General features: G+C 27.9%; 2 protein-coding genes across 2 annotated transcripts in view; both read left to right on the forward strand.

The window, feature by feature from the left end:
* Window positions 1-197: 197 nt before the first annotated feature.
* Window positions 198-10509, forward strand: LOC108765227 (uncharacterized). Its single transcript, XM_018513821.1, has 12 exons — window positions 198-276; window positions 463-943; window positions 1536-1635; window positions 1808-1927; window positions 1994-2149; window positions 2791-2842; window positions 4636-4905; window positions 6916-7177; window positions 7958-8057; window positions 8232-8351; window positions 8406-8561; window positions 10456-10509. The coding sequence occupies exons 1-12, from the start codon at window positions 198-200 to the stop codon at window positions 10507-10509; spliced, it is 1950 nt and encodes a 649-aa protein (XP_018369323.1).
* Window positions 10510-16380: 5871 nt separating this feature from the next.
* Window positions 16381-19618, forward strand: part of LOC108765268 (putative odorant receptor 19b) — a 4315-nt gene continuing 1077 nt past the window's right edge. Inside the window, exons 1-3 of the mRNA XM_018513891.1 lie at window positions 16381-16389; window positions 18283-18402; window positions 18486-18641. Coding sequence (XP_018369393.1) covers window positions 16381-16389; window positions 18283-18402; window positions 18486-18641 — 285 coding nt within the window. The remainder of the gene's footprint in view (window positions 16390-18282; window positions 18403-18485; window positions 18642-19618) is intronic.

Genomic DNA, 19618 nt, shown 5'->3' on the forward strand with positions numbered 1-19618 from the left:
TGATTTGGTTAGATATAAATTACGCCTTTGCGATGAGTCGCCAATGTTTACGGATATTAGGCGTATGGCCCGATCCATTTGTGAGTGATTTCAACCGGCTAAACATAAGATTCATGATCGTTGCGTGTATCCTGAGTTTTTACGTGATCATGCCGCAACTAACGAACATGATACTTGCTTGGGGTAACGTGGCTCGGATGGTGGAATACGTCGCCTCCGCAAACTTCAGTTTAATGGCACTGTGCAAGTTAGTCGGTACTTGGTATCACGGTGAAAGTAAGTTATCATTTCGAAAGTAAATTGTTATCGATATTTTTATTTAAGAATGTGGAGATTCGTTATTCATAACTCTAAAATCAATATTGTAACTGTTTTATTCGTATAAAAACGGCTTTCCCGTACGTGCCATTTTTTAATCATTTGCATATCATGTTTATTGATATATCGTGTTTAATTCGAAAGCACTTCGAACGCTGATGATATCGATCATGACTGATTGGATGACTTCGACAAACAACCGGGAACGAAATACAATGTTAAATATAGCGAAACGTGGCAGAACCTTATCTGTTAGATGTTTTATAACCATGACGGGTACAGTCACGTTTTACATATGTCTCAACCTCCTGAAATTCTATCGAAGTGTGCATCAACCTCAAAGGAATCTCGTGTATCGATTTTCTTATCCTTACAACACTCAAAATACTCCGAATTACGAAATCACATTTTTCACTCAACTTTCTGGCGGCTTTTACTCGGCTATGATCAACTGTACCATAGACACTTTTATCTCGATACTTGTGTTACACATATGCGCACAGTTGATAAATCTACGAATGGCACTCAACAATCTGGTCAACGAGCTAGCCAAAGGATCTATATCTTCCTCGATATTTAAAAAAGGCCTAATTGCGATTACTATGCGTCACGAACATCTTATCAGGTATGCCGAAAAATTTCAAACAATTATTTAACAGTGAAATAAAATATTTAACCCGACGTTATTGTGGCTGGGTCATAATGACCCGAGACATTTTTAAACATCTATATTTTCTTACATACTTCGTAGATTTTAACTAACCGCCCTGTAACTGGAGCTAAGACTTTCTAAAACTATTGTTGACATTGTGAGAATAGACCAAAAAAATATTCAGGTTATCATGATCCACCTCAACGTCCGTGTAACATTTTAGCACCACAATGACGCCGGGTTAAAATCATTTATTTATAAGATATTTTAAAATAGAAATCAATCTTTCATATTTATAATACGATGCCCTTATATATAAAACAAAAAGTATTCATAGATTAAGACATTTTTTAAAAGACACATACAAAATATGGTTTAAAATTTTAAACATTTTAATATTTTAAGATTATTAGATTTAAATGAGGACTAGAATAAATGTAAAATACCACTCCATTTTAAAAACTGTGGTTCTATATTAAATATTTTTTAATCTATAATAAACTAAAATTTTGTATATCAAAATAATTATAACAAATCGTACTAATATAAAATGTATGAATTCAAGGAATGCAAACACAGTCGATGAATGTTATAGCGCAGTGTTATTCATACACATGTTAGCCGCTACTTTTCAGCTGTGTTTTGAAAGCTTTCAAGTTTTCACGGTAAGAGAGATAATTTACTCTTTTTTCACAAAGTTTATGCAAAATAAAAATTGAATATATATATATATATAATCTATTTTGCTAAAATGGAAATATATAAGATAAAAATTTGACAATACGGTTGATTTATAAATAATCATTAGATCGAGAAAAATCTATGTATTATTTTCAGATAGTAACAAGTCATTTGGGTATACCTATTATCAAAATAGCCTTCCTCTCGTTTTACTTCTCTCTTATATTGACGCATTTGTATTTTTACTGTTATTCAGCTGAAAAACTTTCAACGGAGGTAAAATAATTATTATTTATGTACCAAAGGTGATTTTCCTAAGCGAAACAAAGATGTAATTTTCAGAGCACAAATATGGCGAATGGCGTGTATGAATGCAAATGGTACGATATACCACCAAGAGATGCGAAGAATTTATTGTTTATGATATATCGATCTACAATTCCGCTTAAACTGACAGCTGGAAAATTTGGAATTTTTTCATTAGAAATGTTCGGAACAGTAAGACATTTAAGAAGAAAAATATATTGTTTCACAACAAAAAATCTCATTTTTTACTTGTAGAAAGAGTGACAAAATACGATCATAAACATTGATTTTCAATAAAACTTTTTTTTTCGCGGTTTGGCAAAATAAATTATATTTTATTTTAAAATTAAAAATATTCCCTTCCGACAATATTAAATAAATAAGCTCTGAAGATAACTTTTTTAACTTCGCCGGCAATGTGCGATTTTGAAAACATAGTCAATTTTTTATTGAAAATTCTAATAAATAAATTTAAATCTATAAAAGATAAATAAAATATAATTAGATTTCTGATGATAAAAATTTGTTGTTAAAACTTTCAAAAGTATGCAAAATTTTTTTTCATATTTTTATATAAACCATAACAACATAAAAATCTGCACTGAAATTTAAAGACTTAGATTGCAGATGAAAGATAAAAATTTTATATTTGCAATAAAGGAGAATTAAGAGGCCAAATATAATAATATAAGATGTTTTATCACTCTCTGCATGAATATTGTACTTTCTCTTTTATGTATTATATAATGTATTAATATTCTTGTATAAGAATAATATAATTATAATCATCCATAAAAAATTAAAAATTTATATTATATTTTTATTTTACATAGACGGTGAAAACGTCAATGGGATACCTATCTGTACTGCTAACAATGATGGATTAGAAAGTATAATGTTTAAATAATAAATTAAATGCGCGTACTTTATTATTATTTATTTTCTATATACTATATGTTAACAGATTTATACATATTAGATACTTGTAATATAATTTTTACTGGATAAATATATATGTTTTTGGCAACAAAATAAATTATTTATTTATTACTTTTCATCGTTATAAAGTAATTAATTCTATCAAAAAGTAAAGCAATACCCATAATCTTCAATTCAGTAATGAAAAATATGATAATTATATGTTACTCGTGTTACTATCGATTGTTCTACACACAAAAGAGTTTATACAAAGTATTCACACAGATAGTAACCGTTGAAAACCTTTGTATACTGAGCAAGCGCGGTGTACTGAAAATCAAGGCGGTTTGGTACAATCGCAGAGAGCGATTCAGTCAAACGATTATTTTTACGCTGTGAACATCAATGAACGTCAACAAAGGTAGAACATATCTCGAAACAAAATAGTAACAATGTGTGCACTGCAAGTTCTATTAAAAATATAATTACTTATATAAACATATAATGACATTTTCAAAATCAAGGATTGTTTATTAAACCAAAGAAAGAAATGGCTTTAATAGTTCGTTACGAAAAATCGCAAAAAGCATAGTTTTTTACAAGGAGTCTATAAATTTCTTATAGAAGGTTAAAACTTTAGTGATCCACGAAAGTTTGCGAGAATGGAAATAAAGCTTTGCATACTAGCAAAAAACGTTTCGTTTTCAATAAGAAGTTTTCCTGCAGATATACAGTGTTTTTATATTGCAAAGTTGGATGAAATCAAGTTACGTGAAACAAACGTCAGTTGATCACAAACCGTCTTTTATTTCCAGAGAGAGAGTTTATACTAAAAAGAAATTTTCCAAAGTTTTGACAACTTCAAAATCGAAGTATAATTACAGCAACAACTTTAAATAACGATAAAATTTTGCAAGAAGATATCGCGAAGAGAGATGTAAAACTTAGACAATATAACCGTGTAAAAATAGTGTGATATTGAAAAGAAGCATTTTAATCAAAATATATTTTTAGCTTAATTTTAGTAGAATATCATATACTCAATTTATTCATTATTTATTATTTTAATTTTTATTTTACACATTATGTACACGAGTTTAGAGAAGTGTTAGCTTTGTTCTATAATAACATAGAAGCAACAAAATTTTTTTAATTCAGATACTAGACCATGGAATTCTTATATGTATACCATGGTATGTACTTTGACGTTTTGAAACTGGATCCGATGTTCAAATTGCTCCATCAAGTGATTTTTTTTCTATATCGATAAAAAATAGCTCGATTTTTCAGTGTTTTTAATCTATCAGCTTGTACATTATTATTGAATTTCTTTTCCCTCTTTTACCTTAGCTCGCATATGAAAAATCAGGCCATAAATAGTTTTACAAATACTGGACAATTGAACTTACCCTCAAAAAAAGAATATGACGTGATACAACAATTTTGACATCGGATTCGGTTTCAGAACATTAAAATATATATAAAAATACCATGGCCTGATCTCCGAATCAAATATTAAATTTTGTTTAGTGTAATCTATAATAACGAATTATATAAGAAATAATATAAATGAAGTGAATTCCTTCATAAGTGTTATAATACAATCAAAAATAAAAAAATAAGTAACTTCTATATTCACCACTAACTACAATGAGATGATTACTTCTAACAAATGAGAAACAAAATTTGAAAGTAAAGTGACAAATTAATGTATATTCTAAATTAAGTAATGATGTTTTTCCAAATATTTCAATTTACAGATTTGAATTATATGTTTACTCTGACTCGCCAGTGGCTATGGGTATTTGGCATATGGCCCGATCCACATATGTCTTTGAATGACTTTCGTTGGCCAAACATACGATTCATTATCATCGTATGTAATATAAGTTTGTACGTATCCGCGCCGCAAATGATGAATGTGATTCGTGCTTGGGGTAATATGACGCGAATGGTGGAAAATTTTGTCTCCGCTAATCTTAGCTTGATGGCAGTATGCAAACTGATCGTTACCTGGTATCATGGCAAGAGTAAGTTCACTTCACGCGACAATGTCGGATAGATTTATTTTTCCGTTTTTTATATAAAGTGTCAAAGCTGAATCCTCCTTATTTAAATACTTATTTATTAATAACAATAAATACGAAAATGTAGGCAATATTCTATGTAGAAACTTAGACATGCATGTCTAAAATCAGGTCATAAGACATGATCTTATAATACGATGTAAAGGACAGCCCTATTTCCTATTTAATGTGTAAGAGCGATTTCGATCGATAAATTTATCCTTTCGGGTTAATAGTACATAATATTTAAAAATTTAGATATATATTTAAGTTACGTATTTAGTTTAAATATAACAAGTTTTGAAAGAAATTGTTAATTATACATTATTGATGTATAAATGGGGGTAACCTTTATGCCATTTGAATTTCAATAATAAGAAATATAATTAATATTGATTATATAATAATTAATAATATATAAATAATATATAATATATAAATAGTATTGATAAGGAAACTCTATATATTGCTGAATTTATAGGTGCGAAAAAAAAAACCTTTAAATACTTCTGTATAACTTCTACCAATATATACTTTGTTGCCAATGAATAATTTAAAAAAAAATTAATTACAATAAATTATAATAAATTAAGTATTTACTTAAAAACTGTCATCTTACATTTTTATATAGTATTTAAGTCTGACCGTATTTGTCTTTTAAATTGATTCCTTTATAGAAAAAATTTACACAAAAAATAATTTTATTTAGTATATTTTATTTTTTGGATCCGACATTTTGATCCACTAATTTTTCATTCTCATTTTTGTATTTAACCATTCCCAAAACCTTAAAAAATAACTAGATATTATATCTCCCATTTCTCAAAACAATCATCCAAAAAGAAAATCAACACTATTAAGTACAAATAAAATTATTAAGTTAATTAATCAATTATGCCTATTATATCGAAAAAAGAAATGTTATATAAAGCATTTGGATAATTTAAGAATATATAAAGAAATTGTATTAAGTATGGGAATAAGTTTCCGCTCATTAGAGAGATGTCGTTAGTAGCACTGCTTGTGTGTTTGATAAAACGGCAATACATGTATTTGAAAGGTGTGTGTTCAAGCTTTTGAGCCCAGTAGTTGATATTCGTTCGAAGCGATTTGTTTGAACTAAGCTTTGAAACAAAAACAATAGGAATGGGACAATAGGCACGATAAGCTGATTCTGCTACGTGACAACGCTATGTCACACGTTGCAAAATCGGTCAAGAAATATTTGGAAGCAGTAAAGTGAGAAATTCTGCCCCACCCGCCGTATTCATCGGCTCCTTCAGATTTCCATTTGTTCCGGTCCATGCTGTCGGCCCTTTCTGGAGAGCGATTCAATTCTTATGAAGATATAAAAAAATAGCTTGATAAATGGATCGCTTCAAAAGAACCAGATTTCTTCCTTCGAGGAATCTGTTTATTACCTGAAAGGTGGGGGAAAGTTGTCGCTTCTGATGGAGCATACTTTGAATGAACTTGCTTTGTATTGTTTTGTTTAAATAAATACATCTTTTTCATTAAAAAAGGGTGGAAACTTATTCCCATACCCAATATATTAGAGATTTAGTTTTTACCAAATCTGCGGGAAAAGCCGTATAACTGGCAATTAAATTAATTCGAGAATTTAGTCGAAGTCGTTCTAAAAGTTACTTTTAACGGTGTGTTTAAGATGTCTTATGCTTCGATTTTGAACATGGCGCTGTCTAGAAACTTACTTGTTTTAATAATTTATATTCATATTGATATTCATTTTGGAAGCACTCCAGCCGCTGATAGCGTCAATTATGACTGATTGGATGACTTCAACAACTAACTGGGAACGAAATATCATGTTGAAAATCGCGGGACATGGCAGAAATTTGTCCTTTAGATGTTGTATGTCTACATTGGGCTTGCTGACATTTTCAATGTCTTTTCATATGTTGAGGTTTTTTAAAAATATACACCAACCTCAACGGAACCTTATCTATCGATTAGAAATCATTCAAGAGAGTCCGAACTACGAAATCACCTATGTTATTCAAATTTTCGGCGGTATATATACAATCCTTGCTAACTATATGATCGATAGTTTTGTCTCGGTACTTGTGCTGCACGTATGCTCGCAACTCATAAATCTGAGGTTAACAATAAACAATCTGGTGAACGAATTAGCTAATAACTCTATATCTTCCTCAAGAAAAGAGAGATTTAAAAAAGATTTAGCTGCAATTGTAGTACGACATGAACATCTCATCAGGTATGTTAGAAAATTTCCAGTACATCACTAGTATGAAGTATTTATACGCATTCCTGCAATTAAATGGCAAATTATTTTTATTACTTTAAATGAATTCGAGCGAATCTTTATTATGTACAAGATGAATCATATATAATATAATTAAACACGGAAATCAGACTTTTACTGATGTATCTAATTGTAAGAATTTAGCTATATACAGGTTTAAAAATAATTTTGTTAGACCATCAAAATAATTACGTAGGACGTCGAAACTGATTACAAGAATGTCAAAACTTTATACAGCGTTGCTCATTATGCTTGAGATTCTTATATATCATTTTGACGATCTAATAAAATTATTTTCATATTCGTGTTCAGCTAAATTTTTAGAGCAAATCAAACATCAGAAAATTCTTTCCATGTATGTATAAAAATATTTGTTTACTTGTTCTTATTTGTTTTAAAATATGATGCTTTGAGCGGCGGAAGGAAATTAGAGATCCATAAGGGAGATTTAAATACAAATGTGACATAAAATATATAATTTCATGATATATTAAATAATATTCTAATTAGCAAAAAATATTTTTTAATATTTATTTAATGTAAAAATATTAAATAAATATTAAAATATATTTTTCAATATCATGTACTGATTTGGATAATTTAATAATATATATAAATTTAAATACATAAAAATTCAAACTAAAACTTTTTCAAGATTTGTACATTGAGATTTAAATAATTAGATGTTAACACGTATACATATAACAAGTGAATAATGTAAAAATTTTCAAGGAACGCAAAAACGATTGACGGTTGCTACAGCTCAGTATTGTTTATGAATCTATTTTTGACTACTCTTCAAATGTGTTTCATAGCTTTTCAGATTTTCACGGTACGTGAGATTATTTATATGCGTGTTCTTTTTCGTGTATTTTATAGTGATTAAATTGAATAAATACTGAATTTACCAATGATATCTTTTCATTAAAGAATAGCATAATATACTGTGTCAAATTTGCACTGCGTACTTTCACGTGCAACTATTAAAATATACTATTATTTTCAGATGATAACAGATAATTCGACAATACCTATTGTTCGAATGCTTTTTCTCTTGTTTTATATAACATTTATGTTGACGCACTTCTATACATATTGCTACTCAGCTGAAAAACTTATTGCAGAGGTAAAGCAATTATGTACGTTAATGCAACTTATGCAAAAAAATCAAAATTTTCAGAGCACCAACATGGCGTACGGAGTATATGAATGCGAGTGGTATGGTATACCATCGAAAAACGCAAAAGACTTAATGTTGATTGTATATCGATCTACAATTCCTCTTAAATTGACAGCTGGAAAATTCGGGATCTTTTCATTAGAGATGTTTGGAATAGTAAGATGTATCTAAATACATATATGTAGAAATAGAATATAGAAAGCGCTATATTATTTTCTCTCTATATGTGATTATGATGTGAGTCTGTAAATATGTCTGCATAAAAATGCAAATGTTTTTATATTTATTATATATGTAAATTGAATATTATTTTTATTTTTTTTGTTTTGATATATACAGGGTGACCAATTTACAATCCCCAAAAGCATCCTTATTTTTATTTTATAAAAAAAAAACAATGTAATAATTGCATAAAGGAGGGAGTGTAAAAATGGCCAAAATTGGCCCTGAATAGACACCTTTAAAACCATGTTGTTATTTTGGAAGTTCGTACATTCATGAAAAAATGTTTATTTATCCAGGAAAGCTTGGGAAACCTTCCAAAAATAATAAAATAGATCGTTTAAATGCTCTGCAAAGAAATTCATTTTGTTTCTAATAAACAATAGATTTCACAATTAATGGTTTATTTACATCTAACACAAGTTGGATCATGAAATATAAGAATACTAGGAAGATCTACATATATATACAAAGGGGCACCTCCACCTTTTTAAATGGAATTATATGAGTTTTTTACACAATATGATTCCTCTAATTATTCTGCATGTAAAAGTATTAAGGTAGTTCAAAAAACCAATAGTTTACGAGATATTTTACACTTTATTCTGGCACATATTGACATAAAATATTAAATAACTCGTAAACTATTAACTTTTTGATAATCGTACTTTAATACTTTTATAAACAGAATAATGAGATGAATCAGGTGGTGGAAAGAAAATTATTGTTGCTTATTTAGAAAATTATCCATTTTGCATACATATTTTTTTAAAGCAACGATGTGTTTTCTTTACACCAACTGATTCATCTCATTATTCTGTTCATAAAAGTATTAAAGTACGATTATTAAAAAGTTAATAGTTTACGAGTTATTTAATATTTTATGTCAATATGTGCTAGAATAAAGTATAAAATATCTCGTAAATATTGGTTTTTTGTCATATCACTACCTTAATAGTTTTTAAATAAAATTAAAAAAGTGGCTTGAAATTATAAACACAATCAAAATAGAGCATACAACGCCAGATAATATTTGCGAAAGTCAATTTATTCAATTACATTAAACCGTGAAATTAAACGTTTCGGTCACTATTTTTGACCATCATCAGTAATAATACCTAATAGAAAATTTTTTTACAATTACAAATCTCGTGATGTAGTCTTCTTAGTTACAAACAGATTTTTTACAATTTACTTTTTTGTACAACTGCACAGGTTTTAAAGGTGTTCATTCAGGGCCAATTTTGGCCATTTTTACACTCCCTCCTTTATATTTTTATGTAAAAATCTATGTATAAATATTAAATATATATATATGTATACATATGAATATATAATTTACATATATATAAATATTAATATAAACAATAAAGAGCATACAGCCACAACGCTAGATGTAATTTGCTAAAATTGTATATTTAAAATTATAAAACATAGACGTTTCGGTCAATATTTGACCATCCTCAGTACATAATTACGAAAAGTTTTAACAAAAAATACTTAATATAGTCTCGAGCGTCCAAATGAGAAATTAACGCAATTAACATTCGCAAGTTTATCGGAAATTACAATGCATGCAATAAAAACTGAGTTAATTGTTACAATCCCGCGAAGAAATTACTCTTCTAATAATAAATTTTGTAATAAATATTACATACATAAATTATATATGTGTACATACATATATATATCTATATATATATGTATATGTAAATACATTTTTTATTACGTATACATTTTATTTCTATTGTTCATCATGATTATATATAAAATTGTATTTAAAAAAAAGTATGTGTAAAATTATATTTATATTCTGTATTCTATTTAGGCTATTAAAACGGCAATGGGATACTTATCTGCATTGATAACATTGAAAAATTAGAGAAAGTGATACTGAAAAAATGATAACAAATGGATTTCACATTACTGACTATGACATCAGTTTTTAAATAACGGAATAAACGGATTTATATGGTCATAACTTTTGAATTAGAAAAATTTCTGCGCAGTAAGTCTAACTGTTATTCGATATAAGTTTAATTATTCTGCCATCGTTCAGCAATTTAATCATAAGAATTTAACGAAACATTTATATTCTAAAATAAAATATTATGAAGACAAGAATTATCAATTTTTTATTGTATTGCAATAACATAGAACTCCATTCAGTAATTAAATAATTCTTGTTCATCTCAAACATAATAGTTTATAATAATTAAATCTTACATCGCTAATTAAAATGAAAAGCTTATATATATTCTATAATACAAAATAGCAATTCACTTTTACATTAAGATTAAATTAGAGTACATTTTTGTACAGAGTATAATAATATATGTATCACAGTGCACACTAGAGCGTGCAATCGAATTCACTATTAAATATAGACAATAAGAACATCAGATATACCGGCTTACTTTAAAAATATTAAAAAACCTTTTCTTAAGATTTCAAATTATAATAATAAATAAATAAAAAATTAAATTTAAAATTATGATAATAAATAAATAAAAAAGAATAAGCAATGTGTAAATTTTCAAAATATATAAAAACAATCAGTTGCTATAATTCAGTGTTATCTGCACATATGTTAGCCGCCTTTTATTTTTTAGTGACTTCAAGTTTACAGTTTAAAGCTTTCAAAGGAGGATGCCCACGATATTGAAGAATTTCTGCCTTAGAGATGGAAACCCATAAATTCATTTAGAGTCTGATAAAATCTATCGCCCAATATCAAATTCCACTTTTTTATCGGCAAGGAAAGTTGAAAAAAATCATGTTTCGAAATGTCGATGCGATGGCGAGAGAGGCAGAGAGCTAGCGAGGCAGTAAGAGTGGGGGAGGGGGGGGGGGGCCGGTGGGGGGGCCTGAGCCCCGGTCGTCACTTCGGTAAAACTTCAAACATGATTTTTTTCAACTTTCCTTGTCGATAAAAAAGTAGAATTTGGTATTAGGCGATAGATTTCATCATATTCTAAATGAATTTATGGGTTTCGAGGTCCCATTTCTAAGGCAGAAATCCTTCTATATCGTGAGCATCTTCCTTTACATGGTAAGTAAAATGATTTATTTTGTTTTTCATAAAGTTTATGTAAAAATATTGAATATATATACAGAATGTCCCAAAAAGTCTTCTTGTATATGTATACTCATGGTGAATCTCATAAAAAATTCACCATATTTTTTTCAATAAAAAAGATTTATTTTGAATGGAAAGGGGTTGAATGGAAAGTTTTTAGTCATTCTATTGATACTATCGATACTAATAGTTTATCCCGAAAATAATAGTTTTCGAAGAAATACTCTAGTACGAAGATTTTCTCCTCATTAAGTACTATCAATAGAATGACTAAAAAATACCTTTTTCTATCAAAAAAATCTTTTTTATTATTAGTACAAACACCAAGGACATTCAAGGTTATTCAAGATTATCAAAATATGTTCCTTTATCCTACAATTATGATTTATGATAATAGATGATTCTTTCCCCTTATCTCTAATCGTTTTCGAAAAAAATGTGATTAACTTTTTATCAGAGCTCTGTATATTGTATTACCAGATTCATCCTGTATATTGTATATTAAATGATTTACTTTTTAAGTTTATGTATGTACTATTGTATACATATGAGATATCTATAATGTAATTCTTGTCCGGCAAATATATCGTACACGTTTTTGTGCAGCAAATATAAATTATTTATTTATTAGCTAGCATTATCGCGTTAAACTACCTTTTTCTCTTTTACATTAACTTGTATTAAAAATCAGGTCATAAATGGCTTTATAAATACTGCAAAATTGAACTCTTTTCCGTAAATAAAAAAAATTATGATGTATTAGAAGGATTTTAACACCGAATTCGGTTAAAATATATATAAGAATATCATAGTTTTTGAATAAAATATTAAATTTTATTTAGTGCAATCTATAAGAGGTATTAAATTATATAAGAAATAATATAAATGAAGTGAAATGTTTTATAAATGCTACAATATAATCGAAAATAAAAAAATAAGTAACTTTTACATTCACTACTAACTATATTGAGATGATTATGACCACATGCATTGAGATGATCAATCGCTTTTGTGTAAATAGGCGAACTAAACTGAATCGAAAAGTTTTTTACCATTTTGCAATTTTCGCAATAGTTAACAAGATATTAATTACTAAAAATCACTGAATATTGATTTTCAATAATTTTTTATTCAAATACTATCAACAGAAAAACAGCAAGAGACAAAAATTGTTTATTTTCTTCTTATAAAGTTCTGAAAATTTTTTTAAAATTTTTAAATAATTTTTTAATATCGTATTTTCTCATGTAAGAAAATGCAGTACTAAAAAGTTAATACAAAATTCTGAAAATATTCTTAGAGTTCTATGAGAAGAAAATAAATGATTTTTGTCTCTTGCAGTTTTTCTGTAAAGTTGATAGTATTTGAGTAAAAAATTATTAAAGACCAATATTCAGTAATTTTTAGTAATTAATATCTTGTTTACTATTGCGGAAATTGCAAAATGGTAGAAAACTTTTCGACTCAGTTTAGTCTATCTACACAAAAACGATTGGTCAAAACTTACGGAACACTCTGTATATATGTATATAAAATATTGTGTAAGAAGATTTGCTATATATATAAGATATCTTATTTCAAACATAATGGATCGAATATCTCGGAGAATATGAAAAAAATAGAAAGTGTCAAATGAAAATTGTATGGTCAGAAGTGACGTAAATATTGAAAAATTGTCAAAAATGAGAATATCAGATATTTTACATCTGTTGTTTTCTTAATCCCTCTTCGGGGAGCAAAGGCTCGCTTATGTTTTTGCAATTTGGTAGTTTGCAGTCTTATTCCTTAGAGTTTGCCAACACTCGAGGGAATCTACAATTTAACGCCGCATCCAAACAAACGCAAAAAATTGCGTATATGGGGCACAAGTGGGATCGAATCCGGATCTACAGATCACGAGTCAATCGCACTGAGCGGCGAGCCACTCGGCGCCCCAAGAATATTAGATATATTAGTTTACTTCAAAAATCCTACATTGAACCTTTTTTTAAGATTTAAACATTAAAATTATAATAATAAATAAATAAATAAAAGATAAGAATAAGAAATGTATAAAAATAACCAATAATAAGATTTTATTCGGACCGACAAGAATTAAACACTAAGTATAAGAATATTCAAGCCTATAATATTTCATATATAACATATTTCATATATATCATATTTCATATATATCATAATTTGAATAACTACAAAAATATGATATATATGCATGTACATATATAGGATATAGATAATTCACTGGGAATTGTTTAGCCAAAAATGATCTAGCTTTGACCGTCATAGGCTTGAATATTCTTATACTTAGTGTACAAAAATAAATTTTCAAGATATATAAAAACAGTCGACAGTTACTACACTCAGTTGTTTGTGAAGTGCAGTGTTATATGTTAGTCGCTTGTTAGCTGTGTTTTAAAAGCTTTCAAGTTTACACGGTAAGTGAAATAATTTATCTTGTTTTCCGCAAAGTTCATATAAAAGAAAAATTGAATATATATATAGGATGTCCCAAACTGTTTGTCCGTTTGTAGGCAGGAAGACTGAACTAAACTTGGTCGATAAATCTTCTACAATTTTGCAATTTTTGCAATAGTTAACGAGATATTAATTTCTAAAGATTGCCGAATAAGCGGGTAAATGGACTATAAGATAACTCTAAGATATGTTTCTTAGAAAGATGTTCTTAAAGAACTCTTAAAGATATCTTAGTTGTCTTATGCGTCGATTTTAGACATTCTGCCTATTGGATAACTAAAAAAAATTACAAAAATTGCAAAATGGTAAAGAATTTTTTTGGAAATATGTATATATATTGTGTATACACACATATATATATATATATATATATTGTACATGTATATATTAAATGTTTTAATTTTTAAATTTATGTATATACAACACACACATATATGCATATTAGGTATCTATAATACCTATATGTTGGACAAATATATGCTTTTAGGCAATAAAAAATAAATTATTTATTTATATTACCTTCTAGTGTTGACTGGATCTTTTAAATAACGCTGTATTTAAAAAAGCAACGTTTGTAATCAATTCTTTAATGAAAAATATAGTAATTATATGTTACTCATGTTACTATTGATCGTTCTAAAAAGAGTTTATACAAGTATTCACGCAGACAATAGCGGCTGAATCCTTTGTATACTGAGCAAGCGCAAAATCACGGCGGTATAGCATAATCGTAGAGAGCGATTCAGTCAAACGATAATTTTTGCGTTGTGAACATCAATGAATACCAACAAAGGTAGAATATATCTCAACACAAAATAGTAAAAATGTATGCACCGCGATGTTCTTTTAAAAATATAATTATAAACATAATTATTGATAATTATGCTTAATTTTTAATATTTTTAATAATTTCTTTAGTCATGTCGCATTATCTTAATTTACTTTTTTTTATTTTATTTGTATGAAAAAATATTTCAATAATTATATTCTATTCATCATTTAATATGTTCCTTATTTATCGAGTAAAGAAGTAGGGTCGCATGACAAATATATAATAACATCTTCAAAATCAAGGATTATTTAGTAAATCAAAGAAAAAGATCACTTCAATAATTTGTTACAAAAATTAGCAAAAAAAGCATCATAATTTTTTGCGAGGAGTCTATAGATCTATCTCTTAGAAGGTTAAAACTTTGGTGGTCCACGAAAGTTCGCGAGAATGGAAATAAAACTTTGCACACTAGCAAAAAACGTTTCGTTTTCGGGGAAAAGTTTGCATACAAATTTACAGTGTTTTTGAGTGGCAAAGTTGGATAAAACCAAATTACATAAAACAAATGGTCAGTTGTGCACAAATCGCTTTTCGTCTATGTTTCCAGTGAAAGAGTTTATACTAGAGAGAAATTCTCCGAAGCTTTAACAACTTGAATATCGAAGGATAATTACAGCAGCAATTTTATGTGACGATAAAATTTTAAAAAGAAGAAATCTTGAAGAGAGATTTAAAGCTTAAACAGAACATAATTATATATAAAAATAATGCGATATTAAATAGAAATATTATGATAAAACATTTTTAGTTTTGTTTTAGTAAAATCATACATATTTATTCACTTTATTCATTATTTACCACTTTATTCTCATTTTACGCTACGTACACGAACCTAGAGAAGTGTTAGTTCTGTTCTACATAATAATTTATATTAACAAATTGAATAAGATATAAGTGAAGTGAAATCTTTTGAGTACTACAATACAATTGAAAATAAAAAATAAGTTACTTCTACGTTCACTAATAACTACATTTACTAGATAATTACTTCTAACAAATGAGGAAAAAGTATTAGAGATGGATTAAAGTAATAAATTAATATATAATAAATCAATATAACAAGTTTAATTAATTTAAGCGACTTTTAAAAAACTTTTATTTTGTAGATTTGAATTATATGTTTACCACAACTCGCCAATTTCTATGGTTATTTGGCGTATGGCCCGATCCACATATGCCTTTAAGTGACTTTCGTTGGCCAAGCATAAGACTCATTATCGTCATATGTAACATATTTTTGTACGTATTTATACCGCAAATGATAAATGTGATTCGTGCTTGGGGTAACATGACTCGGATGGTGGAATATTTTGTCTCTACGAATTCCAGCTTGATGGCAATGTGCAAATTGATCGTTACCTGGTATCATGGCAAAAGTAAGTTTATTTTACGTGACAATGTAAATATCAGATAGATTTATTTAACCGTTTGCGATATAAAATGTCAAAACTATGTATATCTTCTTTATTTAAATACAAAATATCCAGATAATTTTTTGTATACAAACTCAGATATACATGTTCAAAATCCGAACATAAAAGACGGTTTATAGTACGATGTTTAAAAGACAGTTAGTTATTTCCAATTTAATATCTAAGGGCAATTTCGACTATGTTTTGATTAACTTACTCTTTTAAGTCAATGGTACATATATGTATTAACGTCTTTAAAAAATAATATATTTAGTAAATATTTAAGATAGGAATTTAAGATTTCTTACGTGATTTTGTACATGGTGCTAGAAATGTGCTGGTTTTAATAATTTATATGTATTCGTATTGACGTTTATACTGGAAGAACTTCAGCAGCTAATAATGTCGATTATGACCGATTGGATGACTACGACTAACTGGGAACGAAATATCATGCTGAAATCCACGAGACATGGCAGAAACATATCCTTTAGATGTTGTGCAACCGTAACGGGCTTAATTATAATGTCATTTTGTCTTCATATAATCAGAATGATTAAAATTGTACACCTACCTTATCGGACCCTTATCTATCGAATGGATAATATTCAAAAGAGTCCGACTTACGAAATCACGTATTGTATTCAATTTCTCGGCGGTATGTATTCACTTCTCGCTATCTACACGATCGACAGTTTTGTCTCAATACTTGTGCTGCACACATGCTCGCAGCTCACAAATCTACGGATGACATTGAACAATCTAGTGAATGAAATAACTAACGATTCGATATCTTCCTCGAGAAAAGAGAGCTTTAGGAAAGGTTTAGCTGCGATTGTTGTACGACATGAACATCTCATCAGGTATGCTAGAAAATTTCCAGTGCATTAATAGTATGTGATATTTATATAACCATTCCTACAATTAGATAGCAAATTATTTTTAAGACAAATTTAAAAATAAATTAGAGCATTCTTTCTTTATAAAAAGAAATATAGATGTATAATGTAATCATACACCGGAAAAGTAGTTTTACTAAAATATCTAAAAATTTAGATAGATACAGATTTGGAAATAATTTTATCAGGCCATCAAAATTAAATGATTATGTAAAACGTTGAAACCAGTTGCAAAAACTTTTATAGCATTGCTCATTATGCTTGAGAGTCCTACTTAATTATTTTGATGGTCTAAACAAAATTATATTTAAATCTCTATCTAGCTAATTTTTGGATACGTTAGCAAAAATAGTCTTTACGTGTACAAAAATATTCGCTTACTTCTTTTTTCTTTTAAAATATATTGTATTTTTAAGAAGGAAATTACAGATTTATAGTATATTTAAGTACAAACATGAGAGAGAGAGAGAGAGAGAGAGAGAGAGAAAAGAAGAAAAAGAGAAGCGAGAGAGAGGGGGGGGAGAGAGAGAAAGAGAGAGAGAATATAAAATTGAATCATACAAATTCAGATAGATTCAAAATAAAAATTCGAACTTAAAACTTTTTTATGACTTGTATTTGTTAAGATCTCCTAAGTAATAAATCGTTAACGTATGACAAATGAATAATATACCTACAAATTCAAGGAATGCAAAGACGATCGACAGCTGCTACAGTTCATTATTATTTATGAACATATTATTAGCTATTTTACAAATGTGTTTTATAGCTTTTCAAATTTTTACGGTATGTAAGATTACTTATATGTGTTTTTTCGCGGGTATTTTATAAAACGCTTAAATTAAATGAATATTAAATTTACGAATGATTTATTAAATAATATAGCGTAATATATTATGTTAGATCTGCATTGTGCACTTTTATCACTTACAACTATTACAATGTTTATTATTTTCAGATGATAACAGATCATTTGAAAACACCTATAGTCAGAATAATTTTTCTCTCGTCTTATATCACCTATATGATGACGCATTTGTACGCATATTGCTATTCAGCTGAAAAACTTATGGCAGAGGTAAAATTTATGCGCGTTAATTCAGTATTTTTAATACAATTTATAATTAATGTTAATTCATGTAAAAAAATATATAATTTCAGAGCACCAATATAGCGTACGGCGTTTTTGAATGTAAGTGGTACAACCTATCGTCAAAAGATGCAAAAGACTTAATGTTCATTGTATATCGATCTAAGATTCCTCTTAAACTGACAGCTGGAAAATTCGGTATCTTTTCAATGGAGATGTTTGGATCAGTAAGATATATTTATAGAGTATAGAAAAATACATTGTTTTGTCTATTGTGGTTATGATGTGAATATATGTCTCAATTGTACAAAAATGCAAATTTTTTTGTAATTATTAACTTGGATGTCATTTTTATTTTTCCATTATTTGTTATATATGTACATATACGATATATACATATATATGTACATATATATGTATATATAGTATATTATGTAATAGAAAAATTATAAGAACAATGTGTAATTTATAACGTATACGAAGATTTGTGTTTTGATGCAAAATTTATATATACAGTGTTTTATTAATTATTTCAAATATAATGGGTCAAGTATCTGGGAAAATAAAATGGACACGGAAAAATGTTTCAAATAAATGTTGTACTGAAGAGATACAAATATTGATAAAATTAATTGAAATTAATTTTCGAAAAAAATTTGCAACTCAAAATGCTGTAGCAACATAGTTCTCGTAAAATTAAGTAAGAAAGTTATTTGTAAATTTTTATTTTAAGCAGTAATTTTTGAGATAATAAAGATTTAAATGTCTATGAATCGCGCGTGTGATATTAGTGAGCGTTGAAGAGCGCGCACTTCAGTGCGTTCACTAATACTCACAGGTAACTATGTACATAAACATAAGCTGTAATAAAATATATTTAAACTCTTATACTGCAGAAATTATAGCTTAAAACAAAAATTTATAAATAACTCTTTTTACTTAATTTTTCGAAAACTTTCTCGCTAAAGCATTTTGAGTCACGAATTTTAGAATATCTTGTAATGCGTGCGTACATGCGTGCGCGTGTGTCTATATATGTGTGTATGCCTGTACATATATATATATATATGAGTATATTTTTTATTGCACACAGATGTTATGTAGAGGAAGGTCACCGATACCACTTTGTTTTTAGACAATATTTCTTAAACAAAAGGTAAAAATACAACTTCAAAAACATAAATACAAAGTAAAAAGTGTTTTC

Source organism: Trachymyrmex cornetzi, unplaced genomic scaffold, assembly GCF_001594075.2.
Source record: "Trachymyrmex cornetzi isolate Tcor2-1 unplaced genomic scaffold, Tcor1.1 scaffold482, whole genome shotgun sequence".
Lineage (NCBI taxonomy): Eukaryota > Metazoa > Arthropoda > Insecta > Hymenoptera > Formicidae > Trachymyrmex > Trachymyrmex cornetzi.

Bases quoted from the DNA above. Each gene is read 5' to 3' on its own strand.
- LOC108765227 (XM_018513821.1), top strand. From the start codon at position 198: ATGGTGGAATACGTCGCCTCCGCAAACTTCAGTTTAATGGCACTGTGC. The intron at 2,843-4,635 runs AGAAAGTATAAT...TTCAATTTACAG, and splicing joins ACTGCTAACAATGATGGATT to ATTTGAATTATATGTTTACT. The intron at 8,352-8,405 runs GTAAAGCAATTA...CAAAATTTTCAG, and splicing joins CTGAAAAACTTATTGCAGAG to AGCACCAACATGGCGTACGG.